Source organism: Panthera onca, chromosome B3 (assembly GCF_046562875.1).
Source record: "Panthera onca isolate mPanOnc1 chromosome B3, mPanOnc1 haplotype 2, whole genome shotgun sequence".
Lineage (NCBI taxonomy): Eukaryota > Metazoa > Chordata > Mammalia > Carnivora > Felidae > Panthera > Panthera onca.
Window position 1 is genome coordinate 114,036,003 of NC_138344.1, and position 22,507 is coordinate 114,058,509.

General features: G+C 50.1%; 1 protein-coding gene, 1 long non-coding RNA gene and 1 other non-coding gene across 8 annotated transcripts in view; 2 read left to right on the top strand and 1 right to left on the bottom strand.

The window, feature by feature from the left end:
• ACTN1 (actinin alpha 1) overlaps positions 1 to 1,879 on the bottom strand; it is a 95,733-nt gene extending 93,854 nt beyond the window's left edge. For all 3 annotated transcript variants that reach the window (XM_078448098.2, XM_078448097.2, XM_078448096.2), the window contains exon 1: positions 1,470 to 1,879. In XM_078448098.2, coding sequence (XP_078304224.1) covers positions 1,470 to 1,574 — 105 coding nt within the window. In that variant the 5' untranslated portion in view covers positions 1,575 to 1,879. The remainder of the gene's footprint in view (positions 1 to 1,469) is intronic.
• Positions 770 to 10,562, top strand: LOC144616640 (uncharacterized). Of its 4 annotated transcripts, XR_013556051.2 has the most exons (4): positions 1,892 to 2,329; positions 5,437 to 5,496; positions 6,080 to 6,241; positions 7,801 to 10,562. It is a non-coding gene; the product is annotated as an uncharacterized LOC144616640 (long non-coding RNA). The 4 variants fall into 4 exon arrangements; XR_013556049.2 differs by lacking the exons at positions 1,892 to 2,329; positions 5,437 to 5,496 and adding an exon at positions 770 to 1,024 and having other exon boundaries at positions 7,801 to 10,561; XR_013556048.2 differs by having other exon boundaries at positions 1,898 to 5,496.
• Positions 10,563 to 14,388: 3,826 nt separating this feature from the next.
• On the top strand, positions 14,389 to 14,461 carry TRNAK-CUU (transfer RNA lysine (anticodon CUU)). The gene has a single exon. It is a non-coding gene; the product is annotated as a tRNA-Lys (tRNA).
• Positions 14,462 to 22,507: the final 8,046 nt, after the last annotated feature.

Consider the following 22,507-nt stretch of genomic DNA (forward strand, 5'->3'; position numbering starts at 1 on the left):
CGTTTCCCTATAGGGTTGGGCCCAGCAGAAGCCTCGGCCTGGGTCTCAGGTCGCAGGGCTTTGAGGAAGCCCTTTGTGCGTGTGTTTTAAATTACCTCTGCTTGTCTGATGAAGTGAGTAAAAAGGGCGCCGATTCAGGGCTTAGGATTCCTGAGTGAGCTAATACAGGATGCCTTTGGCTGAAAAAAAAAAAACTTCAGTCGGCTCCCTAAACTCCCCCCCTTTTAAGTTTAAAAAAGGGAATGAATGTTACCATTTTTGGACATGAGCGTTCTCCCTCAAGCCCAGCCCTAACCGCACTATCCAAAGGGACGCGCCATCCTGTCCCCCCCATTCCCAGATCTCCGGGGGGGGGGGGGGGTATGAAATGAGGAGGGACCGGATGGGAGCGGACAGCGGGGGAGGGGGGGAGAGGAGGGTGTTCAGGGTACGTGGCCGCCTGGGGCAAGAGCTCACAGCGCGGGCAGGAAGCAGAGGCAGGGTTGGGGCACCCTCCTCCCCCTCCCCACAAGAGTGGTTTCTGACCTCTTCCTGCCGCCGGCCTCTGTGCCCAGGTCCCATCGCCAGCTCTGAGCCCAGCCCCCGTGGAGGGTGCGCACCCGGCACACCTCGTCTGGGACTCTTGGGGAAGGTGGCTGAGCAGGGGTTCCCCATTGACTGACCCCAAATATCTCAGTAAACAACCTCTTGCCCTGGAGCCCTTCAACTCAGATCAAGTTGCCCAAATTCGCCTTCTCCCGAGAATAAGCGGGGGTCGGACTGGCAGGACGCAGACGCAAAACCCCCATCTCCGCCGGCAGCTGAGTTAAGCAATAAAACGGTTGGTCGTCCTGACCCCGCCCCCACAGGGCCAGCTGGAGAACCCGCTTATGCCCCCCCAGTTTCCTCAGCCCCAACCCACTCCAGCAGGTCCACCTCCAGGCAGACCCGGAGGCGGCTGCCAACCCCTGCGGCGCCCGCTTTCCCCTCGGCCTGCGGGCTGGGGTTGGGAGGTGCAGAGTCGCGTGCAGCTCGCCTCCTGCAGGTACGGAGCCCAGGGTGGCCCAGGAAGCGCGCTGCCACCGCACGCCAGATGGAGAGGCGGCCAGGGGGCGGGGAAGGGAAGGGAAAATCGATCCGGAGCAAGCAGCCACCGCGCCACGGCTCAGCCCCAGCCTCCCAAGCACCGCCCTCCACCCCCTGCCCACGCGGGGACGGTGCGGCTGCAGCCGGGTGGCCTGAATCGCGGACCCCAAGGCGACCTGCCCGCCGGCGGCCCCACCTCCCCGCGCTCGGGCTCCGGCGTTCGCGGGCTCTGGGAAAGGGGCTCTCCCGCTTCCGCCCGCGCCTGTAACCCAACACCCCATCTCGCGGCGGCCGCGCATCCCCCGCCCCCGCTCGTGCGAGCCTGGAATCCGTTCCGAGCCGGGAGCGCGGCTAGCGGAGCGGGCCGGGCCGGGGTGCCACGGCGTGCTGGGGCTGCTGCTGACCTTTCTCTGCTGCTTCTCCCAGGCCGGGTCCAGGAGCAGGTCTCGATCCCAGTCCTCTTCGGGCTGCATGTAGTCGTTGGTTTGCTGGGAATCATAATGGTCCATGATGGTGCGCGCGTGCTACAAGCTGGATTTCTTCCTCCACCTTCTCTCGGGGCGGCGGTGGCGGCTGCTGCTCCTGCCCCGGCGTGGGGAGGGAGTCGGGCCGGACTGGGCTGGGCTGGCGGGGCCGGGCTCGCTCCCCTGCGCCCGGTTCCGCCGCGGCGCTGCTCGCGGTAGCTGCTGCTGGCGGCGGTGGCGGCGGCCGGCTGCTGGAGCTCGCGGACTGCCTGCCTGGGACCTAATCTCCACGCACAGTGAGCGAGGCGGACACACTCGCGCTGCGGGAGCAGAGACGGGCGGGGGCGGGGGGAAGGGGCAGAGCCCTCCCGAGGTTCTCCATTGGCCAGGCCGAGTTGCCCAAACTTCCCCCCATCGCCTTTCATTGGGAATTCCTGGCATCCGTCAGCCGGGCCGCGGCGCATATAGGTGGACTGGGCGGCCCCCTCCCGGCGCGCACGCCCCCGCCCACTCCCCGGGTTCCCACTCCCCCGCCGCTCATGTGACACCGGCTTAAGCCGAACGGGACCGAAGCCGGGGGACGCCTCCCCGAGCTGTGGGACCGAGCGGCAGCGCGCCCCGGAGCCCCAGTCGCCGCCTGGGACTGGACACGCTCCCCGCCCGCGGGAAGGCGGCGAACTCCGGCGCGCCGGCCTTACTGCTCCCCCGACGCGCTCCAAACCCCAGGCGGCCCGCGGCTGGAGAAGGGACGCAAGGAAACCCGGAAAGCGTTTCATTTCTCCTTCCCGGGGTCCGGAGAGGTCAGCACCCAAGGAAAGGGGGCAGGGAATGCTGGAATGGAAAGGAATTTCCCGGGAATTTCTTGACCATCCCTCCCGCCTCCGCCCGGCCCCGCCCGTCGCGACCGGGCAGACCCCTGCCCTACGAGAGAGAGCCCGTATCTTGCCACTGAATGGCACTCGGGAGCCTCAGAGCTTTCCCGCCTCGCCACCGGCTCCTTTCTGGCCCGACCTCGGTCTCAGGGGACCGCTCTGCCTAGGGGCTTCCCGGGCAGCGCCTACGTTCCCCAACTTTCTGGGATCCGCTGTCGGTCCCCGCGGGCGGACGGGCCGGATCTACCCTCGTATACACCTGGGCAGCACCCTGAAAACTGGGACGGAGGGCCCTGAGTGGTTTACCCACTCCACGCCCCGCCCCCAACACACACACCTGACAAATGGGGAGACCGAGGCTCAAAGAGTTGGGTTCGAAAAGGGATTTAGCAGGTTTTCAGGACTCCACACACTGACCTGTAACCTTAGGCCTGATAAACAAAGCCTTATTGTTATTGGTGGAGGAAAGAGGGCGGGATTGGCTAAACACCTCTCACTTCTTGGTGCCTGCCTGGGCTTCCTTCCCCAGGCCTAGTAAGGAGGGCCTAAACACACTGCCCCTGCTGTGACAGATACTGGGAAGAGGCAGCCCTGACCTCCTGGTGGGTTCCTCTGAGGGATCCCAGACCGAAGAACAGTAGGAGCAAGCCGACCTCCGACAGGTCATGGGCATGGTGGGGCTTTTATATTGGTGCCCTGAGGATTAGCTGAGCCAACTCAGGGACTCCAGCGTGTCACCCCAGAGGGGAGTGAAGGACTTAGAAGAGTGCATTGCCAGGTAGGGCCGTGAATTAGGATACGTGAAAGGCCACAGAGGGAAAAGGTGAAGTGCCTCCGACTCTCAGAACAGCTAGCTGATGCTGCTGTAAGCCGTTGTCTGTTGCGCTGTCACTCCCTGTATCATTAGTCAGCCTCACGTTTCTGCAAGTGTTACCGGTCAGCGGTCAGCACCGTGCCTGCCACCAGCCCCTGGCTGAGGAAGCATTGCCTCGGAGCCAGAGAGGGTAGATTTATAGACTATTTTATAACCATTTCTGAACTATGGCTCTAAACCTAACATAGAGGGTAATATCGTGCTGTAGCCATCCATTCACTCAATAAATATTTGCTGAGCACCGTCTGTGTGTCAGGGGATGTGCTAGATGTTATGTATATACAGATGAAAAAGACACAATTCCTTCCCCATGCAGCCCAGCCGAGACAGATACAGAAACAAAAATATACTGCAAGGAGACAGCTCTGACCACTGAGTCCAGCAGGGGAAGGGAGGCTCCAGGTGGAACTTTTTGGAGTAGGTGAAATTCAAGTGAGCCTTGAAAACAAGAGTCAGCCAGATGAAGAGTGTGGGAGGTTATTCCAGGCAGAAGGAGCGGTGTGAGTTAGTACATGGGGGCAGGAAACTGCAGGGTATAAAAGGAATGCCTAACATTTCACTGCGGCTAGACTAGAAATCCAAGGCCAGGAGGGGCAAGAGATGGGGCTGTGGAGATGGGCAGCGGCCAGACCACGTAGGCCTGGTACACTGTGTGAAGTGTGGATCTGAGGGGAATGAGGCTGTACAGAAGCTTTGAGAACCAAGTGCAAAGCAATTGCAATAATCCGGGTAGGCATGGCCCCTTAGTCCATTTGGGCCGCTGTAACAGAATCCCGTAGACTGGGTGGCTTCGACAGGAACGTTTATTTCTCAGGGTTCTGGAGGCTGGGAAGTCCAAGGTCAGATTCGGTGTGGTGAGAGCCCACATCCCGGCTCCTAGACAGCCATCTTCTGTGTCCTCATGTGGTGGTAGGAGCTCTGCCCTCATGACACCCACTCATCCTCCTAATACCGTCGCTCTGGGGGGGCGGGGGGCAGGATTTCAACATGTGAATTTGGACGGGACATGAACTTCAGTCTCTTGCAAATGGAGAAGAGTGGATAGACGAGAAATACCTAGAAAATAAAACTGAGCAGCCTCAGAGTTTCAGTGTGAGAACAGAGGAGTCTTTGCTGCTCTTGACCAATGTCCCATATGGAATAGACCATGCAATTTATCTATATTATCTTAGGTAAGTTCTACTATGAGATGAGGGCTGTCTCTGCCTTACAGAGAAAACCAACCAAAGCTCAGTGAGGTAGCTAACTAGCCCCATATACACGTAACACACATACATGTGACACCTAAACCCATGCTTTGGCCCCAGTGTTTCTCAGCCCTAGGATAGTTTGACACCCTCCTTCCCAGGGGATATTTGGCAATATCTGGAGACACTGTCTAGTTGTCACACCTGGCGGGTCCCTACTGGCATGCAGTGGACAGAAGCTAAACATCTGTTAACAAGCAGGACAGGACAGTCTCCCCACAACAAAGAATGATCCAGCCCAAAATATCAACAGTGCTAGGGTTGAGAACCCCTGCCTTAATTATTGGTTTCTAGTTTGGATGATCTGGTGAATGGTGGCAGTACGACCAACTGACAAAGAATTTCAGATTTGGGAATGGAATCCCGGATTGAACGCACAGAGCTTGAAGGGGTCGGAGAATGTTCAGATTCGGTGGTCCGGCAAGCAGGTGACCGCATGGCCCTGACCTCAGAGGAAACAGATCTGAGAGTCATCTGTGTACAGGTGGTATTGATCCCATGTGACCACCCATGAAGAATAACGAATGCCTAAGCGGGACTGGGAAGGGACCACAGCTGAACCAGGAGAAGCAGCACTTAGAAGGAAGTATAAAGAACAAGGTCCCCTGATGGAGACAGAGGAAGGGGTCAGCAGGAACACAGAGAGCCTGGCCCACTCTGTGTCATAAAAGTCAAAGGTGTGAAGTTTCAAAGTGAGGGGAGTCAGCAACATCAGATATATCAGGAAAATAAGGCTTGATGAAGTATTCTTTGCATGTGATCATTGAAAATTCACTGGTGTCCTTTGCCTGTGGAATTTCAATAATGTGGCCAAAGCTGTGACTTTAAAGAGACACTAGCCAGGAATAAAGGACAACAGTGAATATAGAAGTCCCAGACGGGGGTCCAAAGGAGGAATTTTTTTCTTTGAATAGGAGAAACTTGAGGAAGGATTCCGTTGAGAGGAAAGAACTGAAAAGGCAAGCAAGTGAAAGGTGAGAGGTGGCACAGTTTTGAGGAGACAAGACCGTGTGGGTTCAAGGGTGCAGGCTGAAAAGATGGGCCCATAAAAAGGGCAAAGGGGGTGTGCCTGTCTGGCTCAGTCAGTAGACCATATGACTCTTGATCTTGGGGTTATGAGCTCAAGCCCCACATTGGGAGGACAGATTACTTAAAACTAAAATCTTGGGGCACCTGAGTGGCTCAGTTGGTTAAGCGCCCGACTTCAGCTCAGGTCATGTTCTCGCAGTTTGTGAGTTTGAGCCCCGCGTTGGGCTCTGTGCTGATGGCTCGGAGCCTGGAGCCTGCTTCAGATTCTGTGTCTCCCTCTCTCTCTGCCCCTCCCCTGCTCATTCTCTCTCTGTCTCTCCCTCCCTCTCTCTCTCTCTCTCAAAAATGAATACACATTACAATTTTTTTAAATAAAATCTTTAAAAAAAAAAAAAAAAGAGGAAAAGGCCCTGGTGCTCTGAGTAGGGGGATGGGGGACGAGGATGGGCGAGGGTGTCCAGAAGTGAATCTCAAGAGGGTATGGGAGTGGGTTGAAGCAATAACTGATGATCTTGGTCTTCTCAATAGGGAAGAGGCCCCGCAGGATGGACTGAAGGTGTGGAATTGACCGATCTTTCCATCCAGGACTCACTGGTGGCCATCACACTGTGATACTAGTTCCATATAACACCATCTCCCACAGAGAAAACAGAATTACTAAACATGCTGATTTTTTTTACAGATACTAAGGTATATGCGTGTTTCTAACATCCATTCTTTTCCTTCAGTCAGGGTATAATGTACAGTAAAATGCATTCCCCAAGGGTGCTCATCTTCAGCATACAGCTCAGTGAAATGTCTCCTGGGTCTACACCCATGAAACTACTACCCAGCTCGAGATACAACATTCTCAGCACCTCAGGTTTTTTCGTGCCCCTTCCCAATCTATACCCCTGATCCACGTAGGAAGCCATTATTCTGACTTCCTACTGCCAGTGATTGTCCTCACTCGTTTTTGCACTTCATATACATGGAATCATACAGTGTGTATGCTTCGGTTTCTGGATTTTTCACACGATTTCATGTCTATGAGATTTGTGTGTGTGTTGTGTATTGTATCCATAGCTCATTTGTTTTTGTTTTTTTCTGGTTTTGCTGTGTAGTATTTCACTGCATAAGTATATCCCAAGTAATGTATCCACTCTCTTGTTGACGGGCACTTGCCTCGTTTATAGTTTGGAGCTACCATACGTAAGCTGCCATGAACATTTCTATGTGTGTTTTTGGTGACCATATGCATTCATTCTCTTGGGTATACACCTACGAAGGGATTGGGTCATAGGGTGGGTCTATATTTCATTTTAGTAGCTATTGCCAAAACACTTTTTCAAATTGACGGTAACAGTTGAATTTCCAGCAGCAAGGTCCGAGGAATTCAGTCATTCCACATCCTCTGACTACAAGCTATTGTCAATTTTTGTTTTCATTTTAGCCATTATGGTGGGTGAAGAGTGGTCTCTTTTTATGGGTTTAATCTTGCCATAGGCTTGTCAACCTTTTGAATAAAAAACTTCCATTCTTGCTGTCATTAATAGCAGTTGATTCTTAATGTATTAGCTCCTTGAGATAAGGAGACAATGGCATGTGTATTGTACCGATTTCACCAAATTTAATTCATTCAACAAATATTTAGCAAGCAATTGCTCTATGCCCTGCACCGTGCTGGAGAATAAAGATGCAAGAGTGGTCATGTCCCTCTTAGAATAGACAGTAGATGCTTAATAAATATTCCATGAATAATTGTTTCCGGAGGCTATTCAGCCCCTAGTGGGAGCTGTTTTGTTTTGGACTTGTTTTGGTGGGAAGCCATGGCCATTTCATGTGACTTTTCAATTCAAAGTTTAAGAAAAAAAAACAGATTTTTTTTTTGAGAGAGAGAGAGAATGGGAGAGAGAGAGAGAGAGAAAGAGAGGGAGCAGGGGAGGGGCAAAGGGAGAGAGAGAATCCCAAGCAGGCTCCGTGCTGTCAGCCTAGAGCCCGACTCGGGCTCAAACTCACCAACCATGAGATCATGACCTGAGCCAAAATCAAAAGTTGGATGCTTAACCGACTAAGTCACCCAGGTGCCCTCCAAACAGCTCTTTAAAAACAAAACAAAACCCCTGGGGTCATGTGGGCAGCCAAAATGGAGTGAGGTAAGATCATGAAGGAAAATTGGAAGATTTATCTGGGAAGCAGTCCTGACTCCTCTCTTTCCAGAGGCTCGGCCTCTTTTGCCCCTTTTCCATTCATTCTCTGCATTTCTCTAGGTGTGATGACAAAGGAACCGAGATCAAGGGCAGAATTCTTGCCATTCTTGCCATTCACTGCCATGGCCAGTGGCCACGAACTGAGGCTCAAGAAGTTTGCTCAAGTCATGGCAGGGCAGACAACATTGATGTCCCTTCAGGCACCAGTCAGGCCTTTCCCTGGATGGGAGATCTCCTGACTCAGCAGCAACAGGCTCGGAGACTAGCCGAATCCACCACCAGCACTGCAGACAACTGTTTCTGCCCCAATCTAGTCGGTAATGAGTCACCCAGAAAGCCATAAGTGCTTTGCTATTGAAAGGACCTAGGTCTGGAGTAGATGACCCAATTTCCTTGGAAAGAAGAAATCATGTCTATGAGTTCTGGGAGTACTTATTGGGCACCTACTCTGTGCCAGGCAGAATTCTAGGAGACCCACAGGAGAGCCCTATTCCTCCCAAAACTTCTGGACTAGCTGTGACCAAACAATGGGCTTCCGCCTCTAGAATTCATCATCCAAGAATCCATCAGATACTTACTGACAGGCTGAGAGAATAGAAACGAGTTGGACTGCCACGTGGGGTGACATAAACAATGTAGAGTACCAGCCCAGTGCCTGACATGCACCAGGCCACCTAGATGCTCAGCAGTTTCTTTTTCTTACCCTACTATGTGTCATTCATTGGCCATGCAAGTCCCCATGAGGAAACACAAAAAAAGCAGCATCTGCAAGATTCTGGAAAGTAAAAGCTCTGTGGACCTCCCAGCCCGGAGTTCTGGGGATTTCCTTCAGCGTGTCCCAAATCTCTAACCTTACACCCTAATGGTCACGGGTTCCTTACTGGCTCTTCCTAAGAGAACTAAGGACAGTAGTATTTGCAGAAGGCTAAAAGGAGGGAGGGAACTCACCACGGTTTCTTGGGTTTCTGGCTCCATAGGTCAGAGATCTCAGTTGCATTGCCGGTCCCAACAGCAGTCTAATTTATGCACGCCTTTGTCACTGAATTCCCATAGACACCATTTGTGGTTGTCTCTCTAATATATATCATATATTATAGCATTCTCTATTGTGCTTCTTTGTCCCCATGTTATTTCCTATTGTCACTCTGTGGTTTCATCCCTCTTCCTTCCCTCACACAGGGCCTAGAACACCATAGGTGCTCCAGTTCAATCTCTGCTGAATGAAAGAATGCGTTAGGCAAATTCCATCTCGGTGCCTCAGTTTCCCTCATCAACCTGTAGGAGGCCCTGGAAGTCCAGTCCTTTGCCATAGCCTATGTAAGCCTTTCCTAAGTCTTCTGACCACCCAAGGAGCCAGTGCTGGAGACACGGACGTGGCCATCTAGCTCACATGCCTCAGCCAGCAGCTCCCAGCCCTCACCAGGCCTACCTCCTCACCACCAGGGAAAGGCTGTTTGCCTCTAGGCCAGCTCCTGCCCCTCCCACTACACGTGGCTCAGGGGAGGAGAGAACACAGTTTCCCTCTAGCAGAATCTCTAGTAAAGGACAGGCCTAGAGCACACAGAAGTTTGTTTCCATGCTCTACCTCATTCTCAGGTCTTAGGTGCCAAGTGATGGAACATCTGGCCTCTCTGGTGCCCTCTTTTTCATCTGTTGGCATATATCTTTACCCCAAATTCCAGAGGAAATCCAGGCAGGACCCTCAGAAGTCTTCACTTCCGATAGTTACCCTGAGATGGGTTCTGTGAGCAAGAGATAGTCACGCCTGATAGCTGCCAAACCTGAGTCCTCCAAGGAGGGCTGCGAGCTCCCCCAGCTACCTCTAGTTCCCAGCAAATCACAGCTAGGAAATCCCTGTTGAGTAACACACTCCCCTGCCCCGTTTTAGGAGCTGGCAGGCAGAATCCAGGCCGGGGGAATGCGTTGCAGGGAAGTCTGATTAACCTCAGCTTCCCTCTCTTAGCAACTGGGTCCCACTGGTCTCCCACAGAAGCTAAGCCCCAGAGGGCTGCCCAGGGCGCTTCCTAGAAATGAGAGAAAAATCTTCTGGCAGCAAGGTAACCTCAGAAGAAGACTCGGGGCCAGGAGACCTGTGTCCCCCGGGCTTTGGTTTATTCACCTGCAAAGTAAGAGGGCTGGACTCACCAGATGGTGGTTAAGCCCTGAGCCCTACCCTAAGAACATCTTTCTCAGGCTCCTTCTCTATATTGCAATGACAAGTGGGTTTGAGTCCAATCTTGAATATAAACAAATTCCTCTAGGGGCGCCTGGGTGGCTCAATTGGTTAAGCGTCTGACTCTTGATTTTGGCTCAGGTCATGGTCTCACGGTTGGGGGATCCATCGACTGAGCCCCCGCGTTGGTCTGCGCACTGAGTGTGGAGCCTGCTTGGGATTCTCCTTCTCCCTCTCCCTCTGCCCCTCTCCTGCTCACTCTCCCTCTCTCTCTTTCTTTCAAAATAGATAAATAAACATTGACAAAAAAATAAGCAAGTTCCTCTATAAAAGATACAGAGTCTCACAAAGTTACTTACTTTTTGTTTTAATGTTCCTTAAATATATACAAACAGAAAACTAGGTACACACTCATTAAGGTTTTAGGTTTACAATTAACATAGAATAAAAACAAGCTTACAAATTCCCATCTAAAAGAAACTATAAAAGCAGTAAGACTCACCTTAGCCGCTTTAATTTAAATTTGACTGTTGCTATTTGCCCAAATGAAACTGCTCCTCCCAGCATGACTGAAGTTCTGGCGGTGACAGAGTAGGTGGCCCGTTTGCCTTCAGGACGCCTGTCTTCCCGCGTGCCTTCCCGTGACTCTGTTCTACTGTCTCTGAACTGCTGCATCAGGGCATCACTTAACCCTTGGAGGGAACACACCGTTGTGCGTTAAGTTCCCTTCTCCTGTGTTCTCATTAGCATTCCACAATTAAAGGTGTTTCCTTTTTTTTTTTTTTTTTTTTTAAGTTCTTTTTAATCTTTTTGCCAACAGGATCCTTCTCTCAAGTTTCAATGTCCTGGGGTGGGGGGTGGGCAAAATAGGAATTAAGAAGTACACGCTTCTAGTTATAAAATAAACAAATCACAGGGACGAAAAGTACAGCATAGGGAATATAGTCAATAATACTATAATAACTTTGTGTGGTGACAGTAACTACACTTATGTCTAAGTATATAGTAATATATATAATTGTTGAAATGCTATGTTGTATACCTGAAATGAGCATAATATTATATGTAAACTATACTTCAATTAATTTTTTTTTTAATTTTGGGGCACCTGGCTGGCTCAGTCAGTAGGGCATGTGACTCTTGTTTTCTTGTTTTTGTTTTTGTTTTTTTTCCCCACCCCGAGCATGTGACTCTTGATCTCAGGGTCATGAGTTTGAGCCCCACATTGGGGGTAGAATTTACTTAAAAAAATTTTTTTTTATTTAAAAAGTTTCAGGGTGCCTGGGTGGCTCAGTCAGTTAGGCATCCAACTTCTGCCCAAGTCATGATCTCAAGGTTAGTGAGTTTGAGCCCCACATCGGGCTCTGGGCTGACAATATGGAATCTGGACCCTGCTTCAGATTCTGTGTCTCCCTCTCTTCTCTCTGCCCCTCCCCTGCTCTAGTGCTCTCTCTCTCTCTCTCTCTCTCTCAAAAATAAGTAAACATTTAAAAAAATTAAAATATCTTTAAAACAAAATCTCACTGTCCTTACCTTCAAGAGAAGGAGAATCACCTTGATTCTCCCTACTTTACAGGATGACTGTGAACATTCATTCATTCATCCTATCATCATTTATCTAGTACATACTATGTGCCAGACAATGTTCTAGGCACAGAGCTTTCCTTCCCTGTGGAGCTGCCATTCCAATAGGAGAGACTGATAATAGGAGAAATGAGGAAAATAATAGGATAATATTAAGGAAAAAATTAAGCAGGGATGGGAACAGAGTATGGGGATCCAATATATGGGTTTTCTGACATCACCAAGCAATTCTCTGATACCAACTGGGTGCCCAACAATTCAACTCCATTCTGACACTGTCTACCTGGTGACAGCATCAGGTCCCCCCGGTTAAGTGCCCAGGCCTGCAAGATTTCAGGTGCCAATCGCACCTCTGCTTCAGGCTGACTGGCTATAGATCCCAGGTTCCCACAGCTCCCTCCATGGGTTTGACTGATTTGCCAGAGTGGCTCACAAAGTTCAGAGAAATGTTTTACTTATTAGATGACTGGCTTATTATAAAAGGATATAATCCAGGAAGAGCCAGATGGAAGAGATGCCTAGGGCAAGGTATGGGGACAGGGTGCCACTCTCCTAGGTTCTCCACATGTTCACCAACCCAGAAGCTTTCCAAACACCATCTTTTTTGGGGTCTTTTATGGAGGATTCATTACATGACTGATTAAATCATTGCCTGCTGGCAATTGATCCAATCCCCAACCCTTCTCCTCTCTCAGAAGGTCAGGGAGGTGGGACTGAAGGTTCTAAGCCTTCCACCACATGGTTGGCTCTCTTGGCAACCAGCCCCCACTCCTAGGGGCTTTCTAAAAGGCACCCCATGGGGCGCCTGGGTGGCTCAGTCGGTTAAGCAGCCGACTTCAGCTCAGGTCATGATCTCACGGTCCCTGAGTTCGAGCCCCGCGTAGGGCTCTGTGCTGACAGCTCAGAGCCTGGAGCCTGTTTCGGATTCTGTGTCTCCCTCTCTCTCTGACCCTCCCCCGTTCATGCTCTGTCTCTCTCTGTCTCAAAAATAAATAAACGTTGGGGCGCCTGGGTGGCGCAGTCGGTTAAGCGTCCGACTTCAGCCAGGTCACGATCTCGCGGTCAGTGAGTTCGAGCCCCGCGTCAGGCTCTGGGCTGACAGCTCGGAGCCTGGAGCCTCTTTCCGATTCTGTGTCTCCTTCTCTCTCTGCCCCTCCCCTGTTCATGCTCTGTCTCTCTCTGTCCCAAAAATAAATTAAAAAAAAAAAAATAATAAAAATAAATAAATAAATAAACGTTAAAAAATAAAAATAAAAAATAGATAAATAAAAGGCACCCCATTAACACAAACTCTGGTGTTATTGAAAAGGGTTCGTTGTGAATATCAAGACACCTTCCTTGCTCTTATCACATAGGAAATTCCAAGGGTATGAAGAGCTTTGTGCCAGAAATGGGGACAAAGACCAAATATATATTTGTTCTTATAAATCACAATATCTCAGGGGAGAAGTAGAGGGAGGTTACATTTTTAAAATGGCATGTTCTGGGGGGGCTTCATAGAGTAGGTAACATTTAAGACCTAAGCGAGTTGGAGGAAGCTAAAGCATTTGAGGAACAGCCAGGAGGTCAGGTGTCTATTTTGGAATAACACACAGCGAGCGCAAGTGAGTGTGTGTGTGTGTGTGTGTGTGTGTGCGCGCACGCGCACGCACACACACACGGAAAAGCACAATGCAAACCTGGATATATAGTAGATACCATTGTTTCACTGCCCAGCAACCATTTCCCCTCCTGGCAACTCTGCGGTGATATTCCTCTGGGGAGGCACCTCCCCTGTCCCTGGTCTCCCCTGCTGGTAGGATGACCCCACCCCTACCCACCAGGGCTGGGCAAATGATGGGCCCGACCAATCAGAACAAAACAATTGGTTTAGGCCTCGGCGTGGGACCCAATCAGAATGAATAACACACAATGGCATTGCGGGCACCCTTGGGAGAGAGCCACAGTCTTTTCCCCCTGGAGATCCAAGCAGTAAAGATGATAGGAGCCTGGAGCTTTCCGGAGCCACCCACTTGGAACCTGAGAAAAAAGCCAGTGCAGAGGAAGATCACAGGGATGAATCCTGGAGACATATTTTGATCCCCTGTATCAAGCTGTATCTACTTCTGAACTTCCCAGTTTATGTGCACCAATTAATTCCCTGTTTTGCTGCATAAGCTGGTGTGTTAGTTATCTATTGCTGCACAGTAAATTGCTGCAAGACGCGGTCACTGAAAAGAACATCTATTACCTCACAGTTTCTCTAGGTCAGGGATTTGGGAGTGCTCGAAGCTGCGTGATCCTGGTTCAGGGTCTCTCGCAGGCTTTCAGGCGGGGTGGTAGCAAGGACTCTGAAGGCCTGGCTGGGCCTGAAGGATGTGCTTTCACAGTGGTTCACCCCATGGCTGTTGGCAGGAGCCCTCAGTTCCCTGTCACGCGGGTTCTGCAGAGGCTGGGTGAGTGTCCTCACAACATGGCTGCTGACGTCCCCTGAGGGAGAGACATCCAAGAGAGCAAGTGAGGCGTGCCCTTTATAAGCTCGGCCCTGAAGTAACTCTGAAGTGTTACTACCTCAAGCCCACGCTCAAGGGGAGGGAAGCAGGCCCCTCCTCTTGAAGGGAGGAAGATCAAAGAATTTGTGGACATATCTGAAAACCGCCACACCTGGCTTAACCTTGATGTTCTGTCACTCGCAACCACTAGAGTTCTGACAGTTATTCAGGAGTTTATCACAATTGTATTATGGCTGTTACAACATGGCTCTCGGCAAAAGCAACATCAACAAAAAAAACCCAGCCGCCTATAACGTGCTAACAACGTACATCTTATAAAAGCCAATTCGATCCTGTCCTAGGTAAGCTCAAAAACCTCCAATGGCCATTGTGGTCCAAAAGTTCAAATTTCTTGAGGGGGTCCAACTGGCTCAGTCGGTAGAACATGAGACTCTTAATCTCAGGGTTGTGGGTTCGAGCCCCATGTTGGGTGAAGAGATTACTTAAAAAAAAAATCTTAAAAATAAAGTTCAAATTTCTTTACATCGGGCACATAGCCACCACAGCTTGCTCCCCGCACCCTCCCTACCACCCTCCTAAAACCTCCCTGCTTCAGACCCTCCTAGCTGCTTGCTCTTCTCTGAATATGCCATATTTCCACATCTCCGTGCCCTTGTCCATGCTGTTCTAGCTTCTCCATGTAAAGCTCTGCTCAAAACCCGATTCATATGTCACCTCTTCTGTGAAGACTTCTCTGACTTCACCCCAAAACTGATGATACTACTGAGCTTCAGGCCCTTCATATTTATTGTGTCCAAATCCATAACCCTGAATTTATGTGCTATTTATATTATCCCCATATACAAATGAGGGCCCAGTATACAGACCCGGGGTCCTCTAAAAAGGGTGAGGAGCTTCCCTGCAGGCATCGGGCCGGTGAGCAACACAGCACATGTTGGCACACCCTGTTAGTTAGTTATTCCTTCCTCTTTCACTCCTAAACACTGTGGTCGTGTACACTGTGTATAGTCATCCATGAATCTGGCTCCCCTGACAGATCAAGAACTTCCTGGGGGCCTGGCCCTCATCTTGTATAGCCACCTTTCATGGAGCACTCACTGCATTAATGTTGCGTGATTAATGCTGCCCATTTTCCAGATGAGGAAATCAAGGCTCAGAAGGATTAAAGGACCAAGGTCTGAGGCCGGACTCCATGCCCTCATCCCCTACATGCGACAGTACTTGAGATGTACTAGGTAGGTGCTCAGTATGCATGTTGGAAGGCCTGACTGGAGTGAATGAGAACTGGGTGGCCCCAGCCTCCCCATCCCCCACCGTGTCCGTGTCCGGCTGGCTTCAAGGCTGCTGTTTACTTGCAGGTTGGGAGCAGGGGAAGGAGCTGCAGGCAGGTAGAGTGGAAATACTCCAACCAGAAGCCAAGGGCCCCAGCTTCTGGTCCTGGCTCAGCCTCCATCTAACTGGGTGACCTTGGGCAGGTCTGCAATGCCAGGTAGCATTTGAGATGACTCCAGATAAAAGGGGCAGCCCAGGCCCCTGTGGATCCAGGAGCTCCTCAGGAGGCTGGAACCCTGGGGTGGGGGTGGCCCTAGTTCTAGTGACCACGGGGGGGGGGGGGGGGGTCTGCCCTGAACCGGGCAAGCACCCCACTCCCTGCCAGGACTCTACCCCGAGTCCTCACCAAAGAAGCAGAGATGAGCTTTCACTCCGTGTGCCTTACCTTGAATGTGCTCAGGTTAAATTTTAGCTGCCATCCTTGCCTGGCGCACAGAGGAGATTAACTCCATCTGGAGTTTCTCACAGGCCCCCCGCCGCCCGCCCAGCCAGCTGAAACGTGTCTGGATCCACAACAAACTTCATCAGCTCGTTTCCGCCTCCAACCCTCACTAAATGGATTAGGCAACAGGAGCCCCAGGGTTGACCTTTGCAGCATCCATTGTCGTGGCTGTTATTGTAGACAGAAATAATAGCCAGGATAATAATTCGTGGTTAATGGTCCTTTAACCAGAGGGCTGGAGGGCTCTGGGAACATTACTTCATGGCCCTCTTGGCATGCCTCCCACAAGCCTTTTCTTCAATCCCTCTTTCATGCTCCCACCTCTGGAAAGCCTTCCTCTACATTCCCTAACTTCATTGCGGTACAGCTTATGCCCCTGCTCCCGGGTTCCGGGCTTGAGGAGAAGCCTCGTGGAGAACACAGTCCAGGCCTCAAAGATCTTCTTGTCACCCACCTCGGGGCACCATCCTGGACATATTCCCCTTCACTGACCTGTTCCTCTGTCTGCTCAGAAGGAAGAAAAATCGATGTGTTGAAGTGTTTTCGGATAGGGATGGGAAAAAACCCAAAAAACCAAAAATACAATCTTGTAGTTGGTATGCGGCTTTGCTGTGGTTGTTGGTAACCCCCTGTTCCTGGTTGGCCAGAGGCTAAGTTATCTGCAAGTACAAACTGTTCTTGCAGAATTATTACCATAATGTGCATATAAATTTGGCTGTTGGGTGTTGCTATTGGTTTCTTTCCTCTCCTTTGTTCTTCCTTTCTTTCCACCATCTAAAAGTCAGAATGCATTTGCTGTAGCACCAAAATTACCCAGCCTGTGGCCAAGAAGAAGTTAATCTACCCCCTAGACTTTGGGAAAACACAGCAGGTCAAAATGGATGGGCCCCCATCAAACACCTTTCCCTCAGTTGTTTTGGAAATAAACCTGCAGGCCCGAGGAGATTATCTGGAGTGAGAAAGGAATGTGTAAAGAGGCGGGGAAAGAAATGGAGATTAGAAAGACACAGTCTCCGGGAAATACAGCCTTCTCTCCAAAACAATGATGTGGCTTGACAACCAAATGGGATCATGTGGGTTCTGAAATATTTCCAACTGTTTAAAAAGGAAGTGACAGCGAAGGCCAGCAAGTGTGTTTTAACTCCCCCAGGAATATCGACTCGCCTGTGAAAGAAGCAGATACCACGCAGATCCTGGATCCAGTTCCAGATACTTGCTGGCCCAAATGGAGCAGGGAAATGGAGGCGGGGCTTCCACGGAGGCGGGGTGAGCTGAAGCCTGCACAGACGTAGAGAGAGGAGGGAAGGAGGCGGGCAGAGCTGGAGTGAGTGGGATCCAGACCGTGCTGCTAGAGAGGGCAGGGCACCTGACTGGGTGCTGGTGGTCGTGACTCTGAAACTTTTCTCCGTCTGTGAAATGGGGATATTAGTAGTATCTGGAAGGCAAGGACATTGGCCAGGGTCTCCAGAGAAAGAGAACCAATAGGATGTATACAGAGAGAAAGAGATTTATTATAAGGAACTGTCTCACCTGATTGTAGAGGCAGGCAAGTCCCAAGATCCTCAGGGCAAGTTGGTAAGCTGGAGACTCAGGAGAGCCTGATGGTTAGTTCTAGTCTAAATCTGAATATGTGAGAATCAGGAGAGCTGATAACTATAGTTCCAGTGCTAAGGCCAACAGGCTCAAGACCCAGGAAGAACCAGTGTTTCAGTTCAGTTCAAGTCAAAGTCAGGGAAAAAGCCAACATCCCAGTTCAAAGGCCATCAGACAGGAAGAATATTTCCTTACTCAGGGTAGGATCAGCCGTTTTGTTCTATTCAGACCTTCAACTGATTGGATGAGGCCCATCCACATTAAGGAAAGCAATCTGCTTCACTCAGTCTACTCATTTAAGTGTTAATCTCATCCAGAAACGTCTCATAGAAACACCCAGCATAAAATGTGACCAAATATCTGGGCACCTGTGGCTCAGTCAAGTAGACCCATAAAATTAAATATCGCACAAGGCTATTTTGATGGTAGACCAACTGTGGAAGCAGTACCATTTGCATTCACGTAAATAGATGGTCCTCGGTTCAGTTCATCACTACAACTGTGCCTTGTTCTTGGCCTGACATTCCCTCCTGTTGTTTCCAAGTATGCCCTTGACTTGAGGGAAGGGTGTGGGGACAGCCATGGAAGAGAAATGGAAGGGGAGTAGAAGCCAGAAAAAGGTCTTTGTTAGCAGCAGAAAGCCAACAGAGAGGGATCAAGTAGGTAAGGCCTGCCTAGAGGGCAGACTCTCCCTGAGGAGCTGTGGTCGAGGCAATCCCAGCTTATTCCTGCTTTTGGTTCCTTTCAGGCTGTTATTCCTCTCCGGCTCAGGGCCAGGGCCAGGAGTCCAGCCCTTCCTCATGTCCCCAGCTAAAGGCTATGGGCGCTGAGGCTACACGCAATCCCTGTAAGGCTAGGTTAAATTAAATTAGACAAGAATTCAAAATCTTACAAGAAGAAAGGTAGCAAGAGAGAATATTTACAGATATGGGCCTCTCCTGGTTCTGAACCAATCTGTGTCACCAGGGCCATATCCTCACATGGGGGCTAAGCAGAGTCAGAACCCGGGAGTACCTGAGTATTTTCCACACCCAGCTTTCCAGCATTGCAGACAGCACATCCCACACAGATACCTTTGACACAACGAATTCAGCATTGTTGGGGGCGACAGATAACACCTTCCAAACGGGGCATACTGCAAAGACTGCTGCTCCCTTGTTGTCCCTGCTGGGACCCCAAGCTCAAGGAACCCTTGTGAGTCAAGGAGAGTGGCCGTGTCCAGAGGAAGCAAGAAGCAGTTGGGCAGTGGCTTGAAGTCCAGCTCTGGGACATGTGACACCTTGGGCTAGTTACTGAGCTTCTCTGGGTTTAAATCCTCCTCCTCTCACAGTGGTTCTCAACCCTGTGTACAAGTCACTTGAGAAACTTCAAAAAAAACCAACTATGCTTTTATCCATCGGACTGATGGATAAAACCAGACTCTCTGGGCATTGTAGGTTAGAGATGTCCCCGATGATTCTAAAGTGTGTGTCCATCTTTTCTAATCTGCCTGGGTTACAACCAGATAACCAAGTATGTTAGGATGTAGTGGGGTGTGGAGAGTGGTGGTGATGAGGCTGAGTCTTTGTGGTTCCAGCATTCACACTGGAGCCACAGAAGCAAATTACAAGGAGGCAAATTTTAGTCCAGACAAGAAAGAAATTTCTAACCTCTTCTGAAATTGCCTTCATGACCAGACTATGAACCCCACAAGATGATCAGTCTTGTGCAAATTTATGCTGAACATGCCTAATTTTGCCAAGTTGGATGAATTACCCAGATTAGTAGACTTTGCTCCAAATAGCTTTTGGCTGTTTCAAGAAATCAAGTTCATTCCCAAGAGTTATTGCAGGGCCACTTACTACAAGTTCCTTAACCTCTCTTTGAGTGTCCCTGCCTTCCTCCCAAGGACGGTTGGGATGGTTGTCCACACACCTCGCTGTGGGGAGATTTCAAGAGCATCACGAAGGCATGTGAAAGTTTCTGATTCCTGTGGCTGAACCTGAATGACAGCGACTCCTCATACCATCAGTGAGGACCTGAAAGGACAGCATTTATTCCAACTTCTGAACATCATTCGAACTCTGGAGTGGGGAGCTTTGGGCCAGGGTTTGAATCCCAGCTTTATCACCTAGTAGTCACATGACTTCATCTCTCTAAACCTCAGTTTTCTCATCTGTTAATGGGACTGTGAGGGTCAAATGAGAAATACCCATAAGGCTCTTAGCACAGAGCCTAACATTTGTAAATGCTCCATAAATGCTGACACCTTACTATTGTTATCACCTTGGATGTCGATCTGAAGCCCGCCCAGGTGACCGTGTTGAAGGGGACAACGCTTACTTGGATGTGTAAGTCTGGAATGTTCATTATGAAAGCCATCCCACTACTCTGTGGTTACAGCTCATGGATACGTTTGTTGACTTCCATTCAAAATCAAGTCTCAGGTCCTTGGCTCAGGAGCTCCGCTCCCGTAGAGCGCGCCTGGGCGTGAGAACAGAAGCCAAGGCAAGTGTTTGCTTTGGAACAAAGAAGGGACAAGGATGGATTTCTGGAGGCGTTCGCCATTTCAGAGCAAGGAGTCATCTGTTTCTCATAAGATGGAGTGCAGGCAGCAGAATCCATTTTTCTGAACTCTCTAGGATAGCTCATTACTAGTCTGGCCACAGCTCCTGTGGGCCAGGAGAGTGGCTGAAGTAAGACCAGGCCCCACCACAGCCAGGCCTATACTTTGCAAATGGACTTGAATTTCTTTTGAGTCTTTAAAGTTTTTGCTAAAAGCAGTTGCAAATGGCTCGCATCCTCTCCTCCGTAGCTAGATTGGGGGTGGGGGGGGGTGTCGGTGGGGAAGGTATCCAGGTGAGCAGTCCTGAGTCACTGGTCCTGGAAGATCCTGCCATAGCACTGATTTAAATTCCTAAGAAGGCTTTAACCTCTCTGGTCCCTCACTGTGGGATTCAAGAAATTGCTCTCCTGGGGCCGCGGAAAGCATCAGCCTGGCTGCAGAAAGTGCTGTGTAGAGCCATGCCTCAGACAGAGGCAGCCATCTTTTTTTCTTTTTTTTAATATATGAAATTTATTGTCAAATTGGTTTCCATACAACACCCAGTGCTCATCCCAAAAGATGCCCTCTTCAATGCCCATCACCTACCCTTCCCTCCCTCCCACCCCCCCATCAACCCTCGGTTAGTTCTCAGTTTTTAAGAGTCTCATGCTTTGGCTCTCTCCCACTCTAACTTCCTTTTTTTTTTTTTTTTCCCTTCCCCTCCCCCATGGGTTTCTGTTAAGTTTCTCAGGATCCACATAAGAGTGAAAACATATGGTATCTGTCTTTCTCTGTATGGCTTATTTCACTTAGCATCACACTCTCCAGTTCCATCCATGTTGCTACAAAGGGCCATATTTCATTCTTTCTCATTGCCATGTAGTACTCCATTGTGTATATAAACCGCAGTTTCTTTATCCATTCATCAGTTGATGGACATTTAGGCTCTTTCCATAATTTGGCTATTGTTGAGAGTGCTGCTATAAACATTGGGGTACAAGTGCCCCTATGCATCAGTACTCCTGTATCCCTTGGGTAAATTCCTAGCAGTGCTACTGCTGGGTCATAGGGTAGGTCTATTTTTAATTTTCTGAGGAACCTCCACACTGTTTTCCAGAGTGGAGGCAGCCATCTTTAACAAGGGCCAGGTGCTTTCCCTGGGGGGGTTGTTTCTCCCCATTGAACTCCCATATTCGCGTCCTCCTCCTTGTACCACCACCACCTCACTAAACTTGCCTCTTTCCAAAAAAAAGGCACTTACAGCCCAGAGGTTTGTTTTCACGTTACTTATTTACTTTTATTATTTTGTATTAGAGTCAAGGCGTAGACTAAGGGAGGGGCCCTACCAGATGCCGATATTCCCAAATGTTTCTTTCCTGTCGCATGGCACCAAGGGGGACAATTCGTGGTAAATGAGGAAGGCACCCTCCCCACCCCCACCCCCCACCACAAGATGGAGGCAGCTGGTGGCAGTGGTGAGGAGAAAGTGTGGCTGCCACAGCTTATGGCAAATGGAAGGTGGATGCCAGAAGCCGTCAGTACCACATCTCTCAACAACCCCAAATTACTGCCCCAGGATCTACATGGAAGGAGCCGGGGAGTGTGGAGAGACAGAACTCATAATACTTGCTGCCTACTTCCATAGGGAGCTATTGACCTCATTGTTATGCCCCAGAGATCCACGGGAAGGTCTGGTCCGGTGGCCTTGTCTGCCTTTGCCAAGAATGACCATCTTGTTAGGGGAGGACAAGAAGCGAACGTTTAGTGAGCTCTTTCCGTGAACCACATTGGGCTCAGAACCTGCCTTACGTCTTCTCGTCACATCTGCACCACAACCATGTGAACTAGGCGTCTTTCTCCCAGAGGAGGGGAAACTCAGACTCAGTGTGTGTGTTAGCTAGGATAGGTTAGGCTGTGCTGTGGTAACACTGTCAAGAATGTCAGCAGTTTTATGCGGTTACAGAATATTTCCCACTCACCAGCAGCCTTCCGTGCAGTGACTCGGGGACCCCGGCTGCTTTGACCTTTTGGCACACTGAGTCAGCACAAGTTTCTGGCACAGCATGTCGCCACCGGGCCTCCTCCACAGCATGGCGGGGCAAGAGGGAGCCTAGAGACGCAGGTGTGCCTTTCTCACCGCCTGGAAGTGTGCTCCCTCTATCATTTCATGTGCCAGCAACTAGTCCCATGACCCCGCCCAAGCACAAGAGCGCCGAGCCTCCCATGTTCCGGGAGGGCGACGAGGACTGGATAGTGGTGAGCGTAGAGGACGGTGACCGCAGGACATTTAACGACCTCCAAGTAGTAAATGGCAGAGTGAAGGTGTTCCGCAACTCAAGAAACTGAAACCAGGAAGGTGAAAAGACTTGACTTGCTCAGAGCTAGTCACTGAAATACTCACACCAGGACTTGGTTCTTCCAAACTCAAAGCCCTTCCTGACACACACAACTCTCCGTGAAAGAACACCCTTTTCCCCAAATTATCTCCTCTCCTTTACCTACTCACCAATGCCTCAAATCCCACCAGCAGGATATTGTGTCGTCATCAATGCATACAAAACCATTAAAGTGCCACATCGTGTAGCCTTAGGTTTAAGAACACTTGAGAGAATGGAGGGGGACCTGGG